We start from the raw sequence: 22040 nt of genomic DNA on the forward strand, positions 1-22040 counted from the left end.
ACCTGTCTACACAAACAGTAAATTGAATCAGAGCTAAATACTATACTCACTTGTTTTTAAAGCATCCCTCTAACAGTTAACTAAAACTTACTTCCAGCCATCCATGGCACTGTTCCTCTGGCCTGTGAAGAGCCGATCTGCCTCCCCCCTTGCCTGGATGAACCTGGCAGTGTCATCGGATGTCCCTACGGGGAAATAACCGTCAAACACTTTAGTTAATTATTTTCTCACTACAAGATAGCTTGATGGTCTTAATCAGGTAACTATTTTGGTAACATAATGCTTTGTTTGTCGAGCCTAGGCAGCGGTGGCAGCAACCTGTTGATGCTAACGTGATGTGAGAAATTATGTTAAAGTAAAGAGTGGTTTGCCTACTCTTATTATCGTAACGTTAATCAACAAGTTTACTGTTTACTACTAGATTGAGCTAGCAGCTTTGGATTCAGATTATCATATCTGGAAACGAGTTAGCTCAATTGTGAATTCAAACATTGGCATCATGAAACTGCCAAAGATCAAACGTTAACGTTAACTCGAAGTTCTATTAATGTTACTGTGTTGCTTCCACGGACATTGTTACCGTTGCGGTTACGTTAATTCCTGTTATAATGTTAGCTAGCTGGCTAACAATTGTAAAATTCGCATGTATAACCAACTTTGCTGGATACAATAGCGATATTTTCTGATAGTATCTTGTGTATTTCTCGGTAACTTTATAGAGATAGAAGTGATAAAATGTAAGAAAAATCCAAAAAAATACTTACATTTGTACACAAAGTCGGACTTCTCGACCTGGTCAGCCATCTTTATTCTTTTAATTTGACAAATTCACAGCCGGCCGCGGAGGATTATGGGTAGTAGGGAGCATGAAGTGAGCATCGATGCTGACTTCAAAAATGACCGTTATTTATGAAATCTAAGATATCTTAGAAGGCAGCAAAATTATTTTTTTCGGTTTGGAACCGCACTCGCTGCCTCGCTCCCCAGTTAGATATCTTAAAAGGTAGCAGTTTTACCCGTTTCGAACGCACCCAAAGAGTAAAAGCAAACAAACCGGTACGTAAGCAGGTAAAAATGTGGCCTGAGGGAGCCTCCGATGCTCTTCAAGACTGCTTTGACACAACGAACTGGGAAATGTTTAAGCAGGCAGCCACTTACAACAACCAGACAGACATAGAAGAGTATACAGACACTGTAACCTCTTACCAAGTGCATCGATGATGTGATCCACACAAAAGACATCATCACTCGGGCTAACTGGAAGCCATGGCTGACAGGGGATGTCCTCAGGCTGCTGAGGGCCAGAGACAAAGCCTACAGAGCTGGGGATGAAGCTGGCATGAGAACAGCGAGAGCCAACCTGTCCCGTGGCATCAAGGAAGCATAAAAGGAATACACTCACAAGATAACCACCCACTTCAAAGACAGCAGGAACGCACAAAGCCTATGGCAGGGCATTCAGGCCATCACGGACTACAAGCCCGCGCCACAGAGCTGTGAGAGCAACATCCCTCTGCTCAACAATCTGAACCGTTTCTTTGCTCGCTTTGAAGCACAAAACAGCACCTGCCCACAGAAGACCCCTCCCCCTCCACACGAGCAGCCTCTGTGCCTCTCTGCCGACAGCGTAAAGAGGACACTTGCTGCTATCAACACCCGTAAAGCAACAGGCCCAGACAACATCCCAGGTCGTACGCTGAAGGACTGCGCTGAGGAGCTTAAGTATGTCTTCACAGACATCTTTAACACTTCCCTGAAGCAAGCCATCGTCCCATCATGTTTAAAAGCTGCCACCATCATACCTGTGCCGAAGAAAACTGCTCCATCCTGCTTCAATGACTACCGCCCCGTGGCACTGACACCCATCATCATGAAGTGCTTTGAGCGGCTTGTCATGTCACTCATCAAATCCATTCCCCCACCCTGGACCCCTTCCAGTTTGCATACCGAGCCAAACGGTCCACAGAGGATGCAATCTGCTCTGCCCTCCTGTTGAAGGGTAAAGTGTGTAAGTACAGTCTTGAGCTAGTTGGTCACACTCAGGAGAACGCAGAGGAGTAAGTTTGATGATGGGATTTTTATTTTTCCCAAATAATGCCAATATTTGGCAATTTGGATAACAAAAATAAACGAAAGAAAAAAATAGAAAAAAAAATACTTTCAATAAATGAAACAAAAAATTGACATGATAGTCAAAAAAACAATACAACAATCGTAGCCGGCAATAATGTTTGACCTTAACAAGTCACCATAGCACAGAGAGCAAATAGGACGCATGTCCTGTCACTTACTGCTCTCCTCATAAACTGACTGACACAGTATAAATAGGCCTGAGAACCACCTCTAAGACTGGCACATACCAACTCAAACCATTGACAGGGGTGTTCCATGTGGCCAACATGAAAAAGCTAACACAGCCATTATAAACCCATCTAATACACTAGAAATAAATAACGAATATAATTAATCACCATGCTAAATTTGACAGTCAAAATGTATATGAAACAGCAAAAAATATTAATTCATTAAACTACGAATCACTTCCGGTTGACCCGGAGGTTTCAACGACATTTAAACTGGACAGTCGCGGCACACATTCTTTATACAAACAAGACGAGACATGACGAAACACCGGTAAGACAAACATAACGCTGTGATAACACATGTATCTATTAAGCTAAATAAACGGAACAGTTAAGACAAAGACATTTGTGTTGCGTGGTTATTTTAACAGAATATGTGACGCGAATAGTAAATGATTGTAAACAGTAAGCGATGTAATGATAGTGGTTGGTAGCATGCAATAAATCACCGTAGTGTTTGATGGTAATGTCGACTAGTTAAACAGCTACGGGATTACGTCAGAGGTGTATGATGAATGACAATGTTAACAAAAGATTTTACAACAGTATGGAGGTGAACTGAACACATAGACACGTCAGACAAACACACACAGGTAACAATTACACTCAGTCTCTGTTTGCATACTAAAGGTAGCGCCTCGCTACCGTGACGGTGGGTATGCACCCGTCACACCTCCACCCAGCCCTCACCCACCTGAAAAAAAGAGACTCATACTGTATGTGAGATTGCTGTTTATAGACTTCAGTTCTGCATTCAACACCATAATACCACAACAACTCATCTGCAAACTTGACAAACTGGGACTCAGTACCTACCTCTGCAACTAGCTACTGGACTTCCTCTGTCAGAGGCCTCAAGTAGTACGTGTTGGCAACAATATCTCAAGCAGCATCACACTGAGCACGGGGGCCCCCCAAGGCTGCGTGCTCAGTCCGCTGCTCTTCACCCTGCTGACGCATGACTGCACTGCAACCTACAGCAACAATCACATAGTGAAATTTGCTGATGACACAACTCTGGTGGGTCTCATCACCAAGGGCGACGAGACTCAATACAGGTTGGAGGTCGACCTTCTGACCACGTGGTGCAGGGACAACAACCTCCTGCTGAACGTCAGCAAGACCAAGGAGATTGTTGTTGACTTCCGGAGAGGTCACACCCATAACCTGCCACTGACCATCGACGGTGCTGTGGTGGAGAGAGTGAGCAGCACCAAATTCCTGGGGGTGCACATCAGTGAAGACCTCTCCTGGACCACCAACACTGCATCACTGGCGAAGAAAGCCCAGCGCCGCCTCTACTTCCTGCGAAAACTCAGGCGAGCAAGTGCTCCACCAGCCATCATGACCACATTCTACCGAGGCACCATTGAGAGCATCCTCTCCAGCTGTATCGCTGTGTGGGGCGGAAGCTGCACTGAATACAACAGGAAAGCCCTGCAGCGCATAGTGAACACAGCTGGAAGGATTATTGGTGCTTCTCTCCCCTCCCTGAAGGACATTTACACCACCCACCTCACCCGCAAGGCGACCACAATTGTGAGTGATGCAAGTCACCCCGCTCACAATTTGTTTGATCAACTGCCCTCTGGGAAGAGGTACAGAAGCCTGTGCTCCCGCACCACCAGACTCACCAACAGCTTCATACACCAGGCTGTTAGGATGCTGAACTCTCTCCCCCCTCAGCTACATAACATCCTGGACTTTGGACCCACAATGGCTGCCTTGCACTACTCCACTTGCACTACTCCACTTGTACACTTGCACACTTTGCAACTTGTTGTTGTCCTGTTGTCCTGAAAACACAACACTTCTGCTGCTCTTACATAACTTGCACCACTATGCCACTTGCTTACTTAGGTCAAACAGAACTACCTCAGCCATTTATTGGCCTGACTTTGCACATTGACTGTCTATGCACAATTGCACAATTTCAACCCAATTTTGCTGCTCTTATTTCTTGTCTTTAAACGGTAAAGTATACTGCAGCCACCACGCCTGGCAGGAGTTGAGTCCTGCTCCCTCTGTGTGGTGGCTAGCATTGAGTCGCTCCCCTCAGACGTCTTCCATTAAGGGCAGAGCTGCACGGCATGGACCTGTCAACATCATCAGGTTTTCAAGTGGGCACCCCACTTCACTGATGTTTCATCAACAAGCCCACGACACCTCAGTGAGCATCCTGGATCTGCTCCCACTGCCGATCTGGGGCCTCCTGTGCAACTCTACTCCCTTCCTCTCTGCCCGTCTGGCTTTGCCAACGTTCACTCCGCTTCAGCCACAGCCACCTGGATGAGCGCTCTGCCTGCTTTGAAATGCTGTTCACTAGGCTCTTGCGGGTTGCACCTCTAACTCCAACACTCCCTAGTGCTCTCCAGAGGGACTGTCCTGGGAATCCCCTGCACCTCCCCTGCACCCCACCTCCCCTGCAGCTCCCCTGCACCCCACCTCCCCTGCACCTCCCCTGCACCCCACCTCCCCTGCACCCCACCTCACCTCCACTGCACCCCACCTCCACTGGTAGGTTCCAGGATCTCCAGCCCCTCTGCTGGCTCTCTGCGATGAGCGGCTGGTACTTCCCCAACTTGCGCTGATGTGCCTCCTCGATCTTCTCCTCCCAGGGTACCGTTAACTCTATCAAAGTTACCTGCTTTGTTGCAGGAGACCAGAGCACAATATCTGGTCGGAGGCTGGTGCTGGCAATTTCTTCCGGGAACCTGAGTTGCCTACCCAGGTCAACTCTTATTTCCCAGTCCTGTGCCGTGCCAAGGATCCCTGCACACCTGCCCTCCTTTTCCCCTGGCCTGAGAAAGCGGATGAAGCGGGAGCCTTTGGTTGGAGTCTGGGGAGCACCTGGCACCTTCTCCGCTTCCTCTCTCTCTCTAGTCCCTCCGCCAGTTGCGCCATTTCTTCATTGTACGTGCCTTCTTATTTACTTTTTATTGTTTACTTGAATGTTATGTTTGTCTGTGGACTTAATTTTGTAAAATATGTCTTGTCTCCACCGTGGGATAGTGAGAAACGTAATTTCGATCTCTTTGTATGTCTTGGCATGTGAAGAAATTGACAATAAAGCAGACTTTGACTTTGAGGTTAGCACTTAGCCCAAAATACACACCTGCTACCTGTATACACACCTTCTATAGTATAATGTTATAGGCTAGGTTAGCAATTAGCCCAAAATACACACCTGCTATAGCATAGGATAGCTCTCTTCCTATACTTAGCATAACGTTATAGGCTAGGTTAGCACTTCGCCCAAAATACACACCTGCTATAGTATGACGTTATAGGCTAGGTTAGCACTTAGCCCAAAATACACACCTGCTATAGTATGACGTTATAGACTAGGTTAGAATCTTAGATGTAAGTAAGCAGTTATCCCTAAAATACAACACTACTAGTAGGCAGCTAAGGCACACATACAGGTTAGGTTAGCAGCCTTAAATATAAGCCTGCATGCAGTCAAGCACCAAGGACCACTTAACCAATAAAAAAAAACCTCACGGACCACCTAGCTAAAAAAAAAACAAAAAAAACAGTAGACCTACTTCAACTGTATATACACAATAGGCCTACTCACTGAACCACCTTGCTAATTGACCTGTCGCTAAGCGCCACCCTTAGAACGCTGATGAGCCAATGACAGTCCAGCCTCAACGGGACTCGGAGATCAGCTCGGACACCTCCATAGGAAACAACAGGGAGGAGGCATAAAATGACAAATTAATGGTTATTTATGGAGTTTATTAACTCAAAAAACCCAGACGGATAACCATGGTCAAACGTTTTGCATGGGGGACGTGTAATACTGATAGCCGGTACCCCGAGAGGCTAGAAAACGGGGTATATTTTCATCAACTTTAGCCTACAGGAGTCTCTCGCGTTTGCAACAGCTCAACGTAATCTAGGCTACTAAGCCAACAATGTGGGCACAGGTTCCCTGTTAAATCCCAAGATGAAAATGCTTATTAAGCAACTACTATATTCTTACTACATCAAATATTAACGTAACCTAACATATCTTAGTATCAATCTTCCACTAGCTAGCTAGCTAGCATTAACGTTAGTGGTTTTTGCACGGTGATTTGCACGGCTACTCGCCACAACTGCTTGTCCCCTTGTATGTATTTTAAAGTTTTGAATACACCCCTCCATAGCATAAAGTCCCTTTTGATAGCTTCTGGACGTCCTCAAAGCCTGCTTTCATATACTGTCAGCTGCTATTGTCCACAATGTATTTCTAGTCAAGTCTGGTTTGTTTGTCCGAGTTTTCACACGGTAACAATGTGGGGCGGAGCTTAGCGACAGGTCAATGGTCTGTGCACCGTTCTTATTCTGTCAGATGATTCATATGATTTAAACTGGAGTAGCCTACATAGGCAGTGTTGCAGAACTGTTTGGATTTATGTTCAATATTGCAAAACAACTCATCTATATTCTATTTTCCCCCGTCTGCTCACAGACCTGGGACAGCTTGCAGACCACACTTTGAGAAACACTGGTATAGAAGATCAACTGCGAACACAGAGTTATGCACTCACTCATTTATACACCGATGGTGGAGGCCGCCATGGAAGGCACCAGCCAGCACATCAGAAGCAGTTTGGGGTTCAGGGTCTCGTTGCTTAGTGCCACCCTTGGAAGTGCTTTAATTTCACAGAGAGGAAGACAATAAAGACCACCATAGCAACAGTAGCACTACAGAGGAAGACAATAAAGACCACCATAGCAACAGTAGCACTACAGAGGAAGACAATAAAGACCACCATGGCAACAGTGCCCTTACCAAAAAAGGCATACTTAAAGTTCATTTTATTAAGTAAACTTAAGTGCAGTTGAAGTATAATTCACATATTAACTTTAAGTAGTATGTTTATTAGTATACATTTGCTTGTGATATACGTGTAAATGTACTATTTTAATACTTCTTCGCCTACTTTCAGTTAATAAGAGTAAACTGGTAAGTACTGAGAACTATACTGTAAATAAACCAGTGGGGATAATAGATATATACTTCTCCACCTTTTAGTTCATTATAGTTTATGTATTTTTAAGGTGTAAAAGTAGTGAAGATTTAGGTGCACTACAAGTGAACTTATAGGCGTACTAATGGTAGAGAGCTGCGTTTATGTAACACTAATCCACTCCTCCAAGCACTCTGCACACTCACACACCAATGGTGCCACGGCGCCAGCTTGCACACACAGACACACACACACACACACACATACACACACACACACACACACCAATGGCGCCACGACGCCAGCTTGCTCACACACACACACACACACACACACACACACACACACACCAATGGCGCAACGGCACCAGCTTGCACATCGGGAGCACTTTTGGGGTAAAGTTGGGCTCGAACCTTCAACCTTCCGGTTTGTGGGTGACATGTTTTCATGTTCATGATAGAATGCTTCAAGTAATTCATCAGTAAACTATAAGTTTAATCGTTTTTATTCTGCCAGTAAGTCCAATACTAGGTTTCCATTCAGGTGTTCTTTTTATACTTGAATCATTCTTTTAACTGTCCTTCAAAGCAGTGTTAAGGATCACTAATATAAACACTATTAGTGGACTACACAAAAATTCACAACACTTGAATAAAGAACATGAACAATAAAAAATATTCATCAAAATATTGTATTGAATGTAGTCAACTCCCAATCCAATTTCAACCCACACACAGTCTAGAGTCTGGCCAGCAGCTTCTCAAAGATCAGTCTGGTTTGTAGCTCATGGTTAGTCACTCTTGACGTGTTGTCATTTTGTTGACATACTACAGTAGTACCCACTATTGCCAGCTTCCAAAGTACAGGGTAGTCTGATAGACTTTCATGATGCGTAATTTTACTGACTATGGATGAGTGTGTGTGTGTGTGTGTGTGTGTGTGAGTGAGTAATTTCACAGACTGGATTTTTCTGGGGAATCCGACCCAAGTGAAATGTGATTAATATACATATAAAAATGAGTGTCGTTAAGACCAGTGTAGAGTAGTCAGTTAAGAGCCCTAGCCTGCAAACATTACACCCAGACACACTAAACCCCTGACATACTGCACAAACACACTAATCCTAACACACTACCACAATAACATACTAACACCAGCCATTACACACTACCACCCCAGTAGTGGACCCTACCTGTTCTCTCGTGCGTGCGTGCGTGCGTGCGTATGTGTCTGTGTGTGTGTGCACATGTGTGTGTGTGTGTGCATGTGTGCATGTGTGTGTGTGCCCTACCTGTCCTCTTGCGTCTCTGTTTGGGCTGAAGGGAGAAGATGACCATCAGTGCTCCCATAGCTCTGCGCGTCTGATGCCCGGTTCTAGACTCACACGTGTGTTCTCTGGTTCTGCTTCTCTGATGCCGGTTCTAGACTCACACGTGTGTTCTCTGGTTCTGCTTCTCTGATGCCCGGTTCTAGACTCCTGCGTGTGTTCTCTGGTTCTGCTTCTCTGATGCCTGGTTCTAGACTCACCGTGTGTTCTCTGGTTCTGCTTCTCTGATGCCTGGTTCTAGACTCACGTGTGTTCTCTGGTTCTGGTTCTCCTGATGCCTGGTTCTAGACTCACACGCGTGTGTTCTCTAATTCCTGGTTCTCTGATGCCTGGTTATGCTTCTCTGATGCCTGGTTCTAGACTCACACGTGTGTTCTCTGGTTCTGCTTCTCTGATGCCTGGTTCTAGACTCACACGTGTGTTCTCTGGTTCTGCTTCTCTGATGCCTGGTTCTAGACTCACACGTGTGTTCTCTGGTTCTGCTTCTCTGATGCCTGGTTCTAGACTCACACGTGTGTTCTCTGGTTCTGCTTCTCTGATGCCTGGTTCTAGACTCACACGTGTGTTCTCTGGTTCTGCTTCTCTGATGCCTGGTTCTAGACTCACACGTGTGTTCTCTGGTTCTGCTTCTCTGATGCCTGGTTCTAGACTCACACGTGTGTTCTCTGGTTCTGCTTCTCTGATGCCTGGTTCTAGACTCACACGTGTGTTCTCTGGTTCTGGTTCTCTGATGCCTGGTTCTAGACTCACACGTGTGTTCTCTGGTTCTGCTTCTCTGATGCCTGGTTCTAGACTCACACGTGTGTTCTCTGGTTCTGCTTCTCTGATGCCTGGTTCTAGACTCACACGTGTGTTCTCTGGTTCTGGTTCTCTGATGCCTGGTTCTAGACTCACACGTGTGTTCTCTGGTTCTGCTTCTCTGATGCCTGGTTCTAGACTCACACGTGTGTTCTCTGGTTCTGCTTCTCTGATGCCTGGTTCTAGACTCACACGTGTGTTCTCTGGTTCTGCTTCTCTGATGCCTGGTTCTAGACTCACACGTGTGTTCTCTGGTTCTGGTTCTCTGATGCCTGGTTCTAGACTCACACGTGTGTTCTCTGGTTCTGCTTCTCTGATGCCTGGTTCTAGACTCACACGTGTGTTCTCTGGTTCTGCTTCTCTGATGCCTGGTTCTAGACTCACACGTGTGTTCTCTGGTTCTGCTTCTCTGATGCCTGGTTCTAGACTCACACGTGTGTTCTCTGGTTCTGCTTCTCTGATGCCTGGTTCTAGACTCACACGTGTGTTCTCTGGTTCTGCTTCTCTGATGCCTGGTTCTAGACTCACACGTGTGTTCTCTGGTTCTGCTTCTCTGATGCCCGGTTCTAGACTCACACGTGTGTTCTCTGGTTCTGCTTCTCTGATGCCCGGTTCTAGACTCACACGTGTGTTCTCTGGTTCTGCTTCTCTGATGCCTGGTTCTAGACTCACACGTGTGTTCTCTGGTTCTGCTTCTCTGATGCCTGGTTCTAGACTCACACGTGTGTTCTCTGGTTCTGGTTCTCTGATGCCTGGTTCTAGACTCACACGTGTGTTCTCTGGTTCTGCTTCTCTGATGCCTGGTTCTAGACTCACACGTGTGTTCTCTGGTTCTGCTTCTCTGATGCCTGGTTCTAGACTCACACGTGTGTTCTCTGGTTCTGCTTCTCTGATGCCTGGTTCTAGACTCACACGTGTGTTCTCTGGTTCTGCTTCTCTGATGCCTGGTTCTAGACTCACACGTGTGTTCTCTGGTTCTGCTTCTCTGATGCCTGGTTCTAGACTCACACGTGTGTTCTCTGGTTCTGCTTCTCTGATCTTGGGATAACTTACCACCAGTGATCCCCGGACCACACTTTGTGAAACACTGGTCTACGAATATGACAGTGGTCCAGTCAAATCTTTTACTGTCTATGGTCAAATCCCAGCCGAGCTATAACTGTAGCTTGACTCACCTGTGCATGTAAACATACTGACTGACAAAAAATCAGAATGAGTAATTATAACAGACGAGTAGCCCTGTTGACACACAATATTGTTGGAAAATTGAGATGTGTAAAACACTATTTGACTCAAATGGTAATCAGAAATAATTTGTTATAAAAAAAGAAGACTAAAATGTTTTGACTAAAACTTTTCTTTTGACTAAAACTAGACTAAAATGATGAGACTTTTAGTCGACTAAAACTTGACTAACAAAACTCCTCCCTCTCTCTCTCTCTATTTTATAAGTGGCTGATGGTGTTTGTCTCTGTGTGTGTGTGTGTGAGGCCCAACTAGAGAAGTGTGGAGTGAGTCAAGAACTGTGGAGTGTGTGTGTGTGTGTGTGTGTGTGTGTGTGTGAGAGAGAGAGAGGGAGAGTTGAGTGCATTAATAGAAGCTGCTCAGACTGTACAGGACTGCCACACTTTCAACAGGGCAGAGAAAGAGGGAGGATAGAGAAAACACAGAAAGAGAGAGGGAGGGAGTGAGAGGGAGAGAGAGGTAAAGAGAGAGAGAGAAAGGAACGAGGGAGAGAGCTGCTGAGTATTGTATTAGTTCACACAGTGTACGGTAATGATAGCAGTACCAGAGTAAATACGGTAATGATAGCAGTACTAGAGTAAATACGGTAATGATCGCAGTACTAGAGTAAATACGGTAATGGTATTGGCCACTCTCGCCACTTTCTGTATGAGAACTGAAGCACGAAGTAAACTGCACTTACTGTGGCTCTGTGTCTCCGTGTGCTATTATTCATGCACAAATACTACAAGTATATTCAATTCTGCCACACCCTGAGAGAACAATCAATAACAATAATTCATAGGTGTTCATAGGAGCATGCACACACTCTCTCTCACACACACACTGGTCAACTCTAAACTCCACTTCCTAAGGAAGCGGAGAAAGTCTAGTGTGCCTACAGCAGATGTGCTGCCCATGTAGGCTTCGTCCGGCCCACTCTAGAGTGATGTGCTGCCCATGTAGGCTTCGTCCGGCCCACTCTAGAGTGATGTGCTGCCCATGTAGGCTTCGTCCGGCCCACTCTAGAGTGATGTGCTGCCCATGTGCCGCCCATGTGATGTGCTGCCCATGTAGGCCGGGTCCGCCCACTCTAGAGTGATGTGCTGCCCATGCTTTGGCTAGAGTGATGTGCTGCCCATGTTGGCTTCGTCCGGCCCACTCTAGAGTGATGTGCTGCCCATGTTGGCTTCGTGTGGCCCACTCTAGCGTATGCCACTCCAGCTTGGCATGGAGACCTGACTCAAGCAATGACTGAAAAGATGTGTCCAAAAACGAGCCCACTAACTACCCTCCAGGAGAGAATCATCCAACCTGCTTGAATCCCATTTCAGACTAGACACCCCAATGGGCACAACTCAATAATGGGCAACTACAACTGCAGACTTCCCTATAGCCCCAACTCGAGTAGCGAGACCTGCCTTAAAGGACTCTGACTGGCTGCCGAATGGCGAGATCTACCTTAAGGAAATGCAAACATAGAACTGGCATGCATCACGGTCGGCCTCGTCTCATTGGGCAATGTACTGCTGTAGATCGGTGCAAAACTGTGAATGATCAAAACAATGTAAATGATCAAAACAATGTGAATGATTAGTGCAGAACTGTGAGTGATCAAAACAATGTGAATGATAGGTGCAAAACTGTGAATGATCAAACCAATGTGAATGATCAAAACAATGTGAATGATTAGTGTAGAACTGTGAATGATCAAACCAATGTGAATGAATTAAATGGGTTGAAATGAGCTGAAATGGGTTATTTACCGACGTTTTGCCGAAACAAACAGCAAGATTACAGTCACTGCCTGCTGAAGTGATGAATTCCCACAGCAGTCTGTGTGTGTGTGTGTGTTGTGCGTGTAATGATGGATTCCCACAGCAATCTGCATTAATCAGCAGCGTTCTGCTACTCAAAGACAAACACTTGTTTACTTCTGTCAGAAACACCACTGGAGCCTGTTATTGCCTCTTCCTAATCAGACTCCTCAACACACAGATGGCAAGGCAGCAGCAGCGGAACTCAGAGTGCATCAGACTCTGAGTAGATTAGGAGGAGAGAGAGAGAGAGAGAGAGAGAGAGAGAGAGAGAGAGGTGTTTTTGTGCAGAAGAAGAGAGAGAGACTCTCTGTGGAGAGGAGGAAAGAGTGACCATCTCTCTGTGGAGAGGAGGAGGAGAGGAAAGAGTGACCATCTCTCTGTGAAGAGGAGAGGAAAGAGTGCATATCTCTCTGAAGAGGAGAGGAAAGAGTGACCATCTCTCTGTGAAGAGGAGGAGAGGAAAGAGTGCATATCTCTGAAGAGGAGGAGGAGAGGAAAGAGTGCATATCTCTCTGAAGAGGAGGAGGAGAAAGAAGAGAGGTTGAGATGTCGGAATGGGGGTAGAGAGGGATGGAGAGAGGGATGAAGAGAGGGATGGAGAGGGATGAAGAGAGGGATGAAGAGATGGAAGGGCAAACATCACACACACACACAGGAGGATAAGAGCGTCAACTAGGAGTAGGGCGTAAACATCCCCCCCCCACACACACACAATACCGAGAGAAGGGCATAAACCCCTACAAACATGAGAGGAGAAGCACGTAACCCCCCCCCCCCGCACACACACACAGACGAGAGTAGGGCATAAACATCCCTCACACACACACATGAAATATTCCTTTTTATTTCAACATGTCCCACGGCTGCTTTTGCAAAACATCACCTTCCTCCATTCAGTACACGTGTACTTGGAAGTGTGTGTGTGTGTGTGTCTGTGTGTGTGTTTGTGTGTGTGTTTGCTTCCTCCTGTGGAATCCACTGCCTAACTCCATCAAAAATGCTCAGACAACCGACAGCTTCAAGACCAGATTAAAGACTAGTTTATTCTCTAATGCACTTTCTTAGCTGATGAAATGTATTTTTAATACTTTTTGACGCACTTCAATACATTTTGAATGTATTGTATTCCTTTAATTCATTTTACCACTTTTACTATATTACTATACTGTACAGCATGGGGTTTCACTACAACATGGGGTTTCACTACAAAATGGGTTTCACTACAGCATGGGGGTTCACTACAGCATGGGGTTTCACTACAGCATGGGGGTTCACTACAGCATGGGGTTTCACTACAGCATGGGGTTTCACTACAACATGGGGTTTCACTACAACATGGGGTTTCACAGCTACAGCATGGGGTTTCACTACAGCATGGGGTTTCACTACAGCATGGGTTTCACTACAACATGGGGTTTCACTACAAAATGGGTTTCACTACAACATGGGGTTTCACAGCTACAGCATGGGGTTTCACTACAGCATGGGGTTTCACTACAACATGGGGTTTCACTACAAAATGGGTTTCACTACAACATGGGGTTTCACAGCTACAGCATGGGTTTCACTACAGCATGGGTTTCACTACAGCATGGGGTTTCAGGGGTTTCCATCAAAAGTGAAACCATCTTTCCCATTGAGGCGGTGGTAGTGTAGTGGTTAAGGAGCTGGGCTAGTGTGCAGTAGCCTGAAACTTGTCGGTTCAATTCCCGGCTTCCACCGTCGTGCCCTTGAGCAAGGCACTTAACCCCAAGTTGCTCCGGGGACAATGTAACCCCTTGTAATATAGCTGACATATGTAAGTCACTTTGGTAAAGAAGTGTCTGCTAAATGTAATGTAATGCAGCGTTTCTTAAACTGTGGGTCGCGACCCACTACTGGGTCGCGGAGACATGCCAGGTGGGGCGCGAACTGACGTGAAAAACAGGAGTTTTTTTATTTATTTTTTTTATCTGTAGCCTGGGCCCAGGTAGCACCCGATGCACAATGGACGCACTGTGTTCAGGGAAGCGCTCGTGTCAAGGCAGCTTATTAGTCCTGACCTACATGAGATTTTGAATGTTGTTGTGAGAGTGGTTAATTTCATCAAAACCCAGCCCTTAAAAGCACGTCTATTCTCCGCACTTTGCGAAGAGATGGTAGCTGACCAAAAGGCTGTACTGTTTCAAGGTAGCTTTCCCGAGGTAGCCTAAAGTGCTGTCGCGCGTGTTTGAGCTCCGAGTCTTGGAGGAAGAGCGCATGTTTGAATCTGCAAGCACGTTCACTAATGAACATTTCTTGACGAAGCTGGCCTATCTTAGCGATATAATTTATATATGTCTTAGCGATCCATTTGAGTTAAATGTCCAGTTAAAAGGCAAAGACAAGCACCTACCTCACCTAGCAAATAAGATTACTACATTCACGAAAAAAAAGGACAGGCGCCTCGATCGCGACAGTATTATGCCTTTGAGATTTCTGAGCGAAATCGGCTGAAACGTCTGATTGGGAGCCACTCTTGTGATCCCATGTATTAAACAGTAGGCCTACATCACATCCCTGCAAAGTTTATTTCAAAAATATTTCCCAACCAGCAGTGCTCAGTATGACTGGATTATGGATCCAATGCAGCATGTTGGTATTTCATTAAATATATTGTACAATGCTGTAAAATGGCCTATGCTTCCTAATATGTTGCTGGAAAACAGAAATATGTGTGTTATGTATTTATTTATTATTATATCTGCAGCACCAGGTGATTTTAACTCTGTTGAAGAGGATTTAGAACTTGTCATTATTTCAATAAATTTGACAAGTTTAAGCTTGACCTACCACTTTCTTAGAGCGATGAGGGACAGGTGGGGCTCGAGAATGCCCCCTTGATCAGTGGGGAATGAACGAAAAAGTTTGAGAACCACTGATGTAATGTAATGTAATGTAATGTAATCAATATGATGCTAGCTTGCTTCCCCATTGGAATCAATGGTATGATGCTAGCTTGCTTTCCCATTGGGATCAATGATATGATGCTAGCTTGCTTTCCCATTGGGATCAATGATATGATGCTAGCTTGCTTTCCCATTGGGATCAATGATATGATGCTAGCTTGCTTGCTAGGGGCGTGATGCAGAGAAACTGCTCTGTATGACGAAACGCCAGTTGTTAGTGATTGATTCAAAGAAACGCCAGTTATTAGGGATTGGTTCAAAGGACCTCAAATCATTTTAAAATTCAAACAAGTGTCCACCCACCAGGAAGAATATGTTTGCCAATGAAGCCAGGCCAGACTCTTTGCCCAAGAGGATCATAGCAGAACGTAGTCCAGAGTGTGGTTAATGAGGCTAGAATGCAAATGAAACACCCCCCTGAAGTCGCACACACACAGCCCACACTCCCTCCCCTCCCACACACAAAAAAAACACATGTGCACGCACACACACACACACTCTGCAGCAGGGTTAATCCTGTACATCAACATCTACATGTATGCTCTAAGCCTGGGTTTTAGTGGTTCAGGCAATAGTCATCTCACGACTCGACTACTGCAATGCCCTCCTGACAGGTCTCCCAGCCTGCGCAGTGAAACCACTTCAGATGATCCATAACGCGGCGGCGCGCCTGGTCTACAACCAACCCAAAAGGGCACATGTTACCCCGCTGCTCATCCAGCTACACTGGCTACCTATGGCGGCCCGCATCAAATTCAAGGCTCTAACGCTTACCTACAAAGTAGTCTCCGGTTCTGCTCCCACCTACTTGAATGCCCTCATACAGACATACGCTACCTCCAGACGAACGACGTCTAGCTCTACCACCAGTACGCTCAAGCCAATCCAAACTTTTCTCATCTGTTGTTCCTCGCTGGTGGAACACACTGCCAGTTCCTACAAGGGCAGGGACATCCTTCTCCATTTTCAAAAAACTCCTGAAGACCCAGCTCTTTAGAGAACATCTCCTCTCATAGCAACACTTACAACAAGTCTTACTGATCCTAGCACTCACCAGCCGTCTTAAACTGACAAGTAACTGTTAAAAAACAGCACTCACTGATGCATTTATTCTTACTGTACTCTAATGTTTTTAAATTGTCCTAAAATTGTTGAGAATTGCTCTAAAACTTAAACTGTTTACCGTGTTGTTAGTCGCTTTGGCTAAAAAAGCATCAGCCAAATGTAATGTAATGTAATGTAGTGTGTGTGTGTGTGTGTATAGTTGTGCTGGCATACAACCCATGAGATGGTTAAGCAATACATATTCATACATGTGTAAGGTTTGGCATACATCCTCATTTAAATGCACATTTAAGCTCCCCATGCTCATCAATCATGACCATTTATCCATTACACGACACTCCACACACGCACACACACACCACCACCCACCCACACACACACACACACACACATTTAAATGCACATTTAAGCTCCCCATTCTCATCAATCATCATTACCATCTATCCATTACACCACACTCCACACACACACCACCACCCCCCCCCACACACACACACACACAATGGACATTTAAAGGAGAATTCCGGTGTGATTTTGACCTAAAGTGTGTTGAAACATGATACCGAATGTGAACGTATGTCTCATAGCTCATTTCGGCTTGTCCCCTGCACTCAGAAATCTGGCACTAGTTAGCCAATGCTACCAACAGTTTTTCGATGGGGGTGCCTCGGGCATCGGCCTAGCCATGCAAATAAATCGTTGTTTTACACCATTTACGAGGCTCAAAGTAGCTCCATACTTCATTAGTAGACTTCCGAGGGCCCAGGGTAGTTAGACATGGGAGAGTGGGGTAGTTAGACATGGGTGTCTTCAACACCAGACCCGCTCAGCTAAAGAAGAGGATTCATTATTCAATTATTCATAACTCATCTTGTGCTGGTGGAAATGGAGTGGATTGGAGGTGTTCCGTCAGGATAAACAAACAAACAAACAAACAGTACAGTACTGTAAACACAGAAAAGTGCTGCAAACACAATAATGTGCTGTAAACACAAAGTAAATTGCTGCAAACACAGTAAAGTCAGAGACGGTTGATAAAGCGAGACGATTCATAAGAGGGTAAATTCTGTCACGTTGTAACGTGGGGTTCGAAGCTGTCACGCCCATTTAGGAGTCTAGCGGAAGGTCCAGTGTCTATGTATTCCTATGGGAGAAATGAACATTTTCACGGAATATGACCAATCCCTTAGCCCTACATTCAGCCATGTAAGTTTTGAACCCATTTTCTACAAGCCACATGTCTCCCTAACATTCCGACATTCAAATTGTATTTTCCAACGAAACAAAAAAAGACAAAAATAGCTTTGTTTGTGATCTGTCACTGTCTCCTCAAAGCTCTGGTGCACAGCCACCTGTTCTCAGAGCTCAGAGATGTTTGATAAACTAACCTAACATATTTTTTGCTAGAACTAGTAGACTACCACAAAGCTGCTGAACGTATGTTATTTCAGGTTTGTTTGCAACAATATATAAGTTTAACCAAAGTCCTTAGCTGCTAGCTAGCTAGCGAACATTTTCATTCACTTTCCGTTTACTGTGTAATAGTGTTAATTTTGTCACTTATTTTTAATTTAGTCTTAGTCTTAGTCTTGTGACGAAATGTCCTTTTTAGTCTTTGTCATATTTAGTCATTCAAATATCATTTTTGTTAGTCAAGTTTTAGTCAACTAAAAGTCTCGTCATTTTAGTCTAGTTTTAGTCAAAAGAAAACTACAACTATCTTAGTCTTAGTCAGTTTTAGTCAAAACATTTTAGTCTTTTTTTATAACAAATTATTTCTGATTACCATTTGAGTCAAATAGTGTTTCACACATCTCAATTTTCCAACAATATTGTGTGTCCACAGGGCTACTCGTCTGTTATAATTACTCATTCTGATTTTTTTTTCAGTCAGTCAGTGCATGCACAGTCAGTACATGCACAGCTACAGTTATAGCTCGGCTGGGATTTGGCCATAGACAGTAAAAGATTTGACTGGACCACTGTCATGATCTTCATAGACCAGTGTTTCTCAAAGTGTGGTCCGGGGACCACTGGTGGTCCGCAAGCTATCCCAAGTGGTCCACGAGCAGACCTGGTAAAATATAATATAGATGAGTTGTTTGCCATATTGAACCAACTTGTATGTAAATCCAAACAGTTCTACAACACTGTCTATGTCAGATATGCCAGTTTAAATCATATGAATCCTCTGACACAATTAAATAAAGTGCAAAGACAATAAGCAAGGTGGTTCAGTGAGTATTGTGTAGGCTAATATACTGCTAGGTCTATTTTTTTAGCTAGGTGGTCCATGCGTTTCTTTTTTATTGATTAGTTAAGTGGTCCTTCATCTGAAAAAGTTTGAGAAACACTGTCTTGGACCCAAGTATGAATGTTTTACTCCGCCACGCTAGATGGCGATATTCGCCCAAACGCAACACAAACTCTCAATCTTAGCTATCTTGCTAGCGAACTTTCCATATTAGCTTACTTGCTAGCAAACTTTGCATCATCAGTGTAACTAGTTAAATAGTTGACATTACTTGCTGAAACTTTTCGTATGGACATTCTGGGGGATGTTAATTTGTATATGTATGAGAGAAGCTTCAACTTCTGGGTATGTAGCATTGTGGCATAAAGCCTAGGTAGTTAGCTTGCTAACTCTGGCAGAAATCTCCGGTGTTCTTGTTCCATGTAGTTTCCTGCTGCAGCCACAGGGTTGCAGCAACAGCACGTAGACTAGCCTACAGGAAAGTTGCTGCACATGAACCATGAACTCATTCGGAATATTTTGAAAAGGTAACAGCTATTCTGTCTTCTCATTTTGTAGACGAAAATGGAAGAGAAATTTTATCTTGGTTTTTATTTCAAGCAAAACATTTTAGTCTCGTCTTTTTTCGTCAACAATAATGCATCTTAAGATAGTCTTAGTCAGTGTTTCAGGACATTAGTGCAGTCTCGTCATCGTCTCGTCTTAGTCATGGAAAAAAAGGTTGTTGACGAACATTTTTCCTCTCGTCTCGTCTGACAAAATTAACACTACTGTGTAACTGAGCTAGCTAGCTCGGTTAACAGGGCAAAATTAAATTATTCATTCCGTGTCCGAAAGAGTGTTTCATTGGCATCACACACAAACAATGACTGTAAAATAGCATACACAATTATATTTATATGTTATTATTGCTTATTCAGAGAAAAGTTTATGTTTTGAAACGCCTATTTAGGAGTCCGGAACTAGTGCCATTTCGTTCCATTGGTGAATCCTTTTATGATTCATCTTAGTTAACTATCTTTGGTAAAGTGCTGCAAACACACAGTAAAGTGCTGCAAAACACAGTAAAGTGCTGCAAACACACAGTAAAGTGCTGCAAAACACAGTAAAGTGCTGCAAACACAGTAAAGTGCTGCAAACACACAGTAAAGTGCTGCAAACACAGTAAAGTGCTGCAAACACACAGTAAAGTGCTGCAAACACAGTAAAGTGCTGCAAACACAGTAAAGTGCTGCAAACACACAGTAAAGTGCTGCAAACACAGTAAAGTGCTGCAAACACACAGTAAAGTGCTGTAAACACACAGTAAAGTGCTGCAAACACAGTAAAGTGCTGCAAACACACAGTAAAGTGCTGCAAACACACAGTAAAGTGCTGCAAACACAGTAAAGTGCTGCAAACACAGTAAAGTGCTGCAAACACAGTAAAGTGCACAGTAAAGTGCTGCAAATACAGTAAAGTGCTGCAAATACACAGTCGCCTTGATCCTACAGGCATGCATGAGGTTCACCTGAACAGCTGTCCCAGACTGCACTGATAATCAATAATCGAATCACCTAGTTCACCTGTCAATCACCCTGTCCCATCCACACTATCTAAAACAGACCCACCTCTGCTCGGTGTTCAAAGCAGTTAGCAGCACTTCATTCAGTCCGTCTAGTTAACAGACCCACTGACTTCGTCTAGTTAACAGACCCTCTGACTCTGTCTAGGTAACAGACACTTGCTGACTCTGTCTAGTTAACAGACACTTGCTGACTCCGTCTAGTTAACAGACCCACTGACTCCGTAGTTAACAGACACTTGCTGCCTCCGTCTAGTTAACAGACACTTGCTGACTCCGTCTAGTTAACAGACCCACTGACGCCGTCTAGTTAACAGACACTTGCTGACTCTGTCTAGTTAACAGACACTTGCTGCCTCCGTCTAGTTAACAGACCCACTGACTCCGTCTAGTTAACAGACACTTGCTGACTCTGTCTAGTTAACAGACCCTTGATGCCTCTGTGTAGTTAACAGACCCTTGCTGACTGTGTGTAGTTAACAGACACTTGCTGCCTCCCTCATTCACAACAACACGAGGAGCTCTGTTGTCTTCTGTAGACTTACCACTTACACTCAAAACAAGCTTGAGGCAGTGCCTGTGTGTGTGTGTGCGAGAGGGGGGGATGATTTTGAATAAGTTTATAACCCCCCCCCCCCCAAAAAAAAAAAAATGAACGAACTATTCATAGCCTAGTAATGTCATGGCTAATAATACCCTATATTATTTTTGCCACCTTTGTAACATTTTAGTTTTAGTTTACCGTGGTGTATGACTTTAAACAGCGAGTGTGCTTGGTATGATGATCAGCTTCTCTAATGCAGGGTAGGACTACGTTTTGACAAGCATACAAATTCACCTTGTTCTTGCCCCATCTGAAATGACTTCTCTACTTTTGCTGCCTCCATCCTTTCTGTATTTGTTGTGTAAAAAAACGTTGTATATGATGGCACTGAAGTCTTAAGTTAGTGAATTGGCTAACAGTGTTAGTTGGTAACCAAATAGCCTACACATTGCGCTACACGCTGCGTAGGCTACGTGCATTCTCTCTCCTGCTGATTTGCGTTCAGTAGCCAAGTCGCGTAATATTGCAAAGTTGAAAAAAAATAAATGTGTTTTATTGTAGCCTACAGAAAATAAATAGCCTATCATACTGTCAGTTAATTGCCTACAGTGCAGTGAAGAGTTTGGAGAGTAAAGTTATAGGGCAACTTGAAGTTTTATGAAAATAATTTCTGAGAACCAGAACATAAAGACCATGAAGCTTCTATTTCTTGCAGCTGTTAAAACACCCGCTAGATAGTTTAAATACCCACCAACATTCGTTTTGCAGTACAAATTATTTCTAAAAGTTATTTGTCTACTACTGGCTGATTTATCAAGCGAGTGCTTTCTCGTTAGATCCTCCGCAAACTACAGGTGTTTGGTAGAGAGCCATTGAATAAGCGATGCCAAGCAATTTCTGTAACACGTTTTGTGACATTCAGCAAATATCTGCTCATTTAATGTAAGTTCCTTCGGACAATTAGGCCTACGTTCTACTCTACGCGCAGTTGTCCTCCATCTCAGTTGCATCAGTTTTCTAATTTTGAAGGTTCTAAAACATTATTATGCTGAATCCTTCTCGTTTTCTTTCATTTGTCCAGCTAACTTTTCCATTTAACCTAGCCATTTATGATGGATTACACACTCGACATTCTGAAATGTCCTGCACGATCAAGGCCAAATTAAGTTATCACGCAGCCACTGTGTCAG

General features: G+C 44.3%; 2 protein-coding genes across 3 annotated transcripts in view; both read right to left on the reverse strand.

Annotated features, from left to right (window-relative positions):
- Positions 1-22040, reverse strand: part of kcnip4a (potassium voltage-gated channel interacting protein 4a) — a 219032-nt gene that overhangs the window by 82676 nt on the left and 114316 nt on the right. The window lies entirely within an intron of this gene.
- LOC125289905 (retinitis pigmentosa 1-like 1 protein) overlaps positions 8664-22040 on the reverse strand; it is a 31403-nt gene continuing 18026 nt past the window's right edge. Inside the window, exons 2-3 of the mRNA XM_048237010.1 lie at positions 9008-10500; positions 8664-8698 (exon numbers count right to left, since the gene is read on the reverse strand). Of these exons, the coding sequence (XP_048092967.1) occupies positions 8664-8698; positions 9008-10500 (1528 nt within the window). The remainder of the gene's footprint in view (positions 8699-9007; positions 10501-22040) is intronic.

This window comes from Alosa alosa, chromosome 24 (assembly GCF_017589495.1).
Source record: "Alosa alosa isolate M-15738 ecotype Scorff River chromosome 24, AALO_Geno_1.1, whole genome shotgun sequence".
In the NCBI taxonomy this organism is placed as follows: Eukaryota; Metazoa; Chordata; class Actinopteri; order Clupeiformes; family Clupeidae; genus Alosa; species Alosa alosa.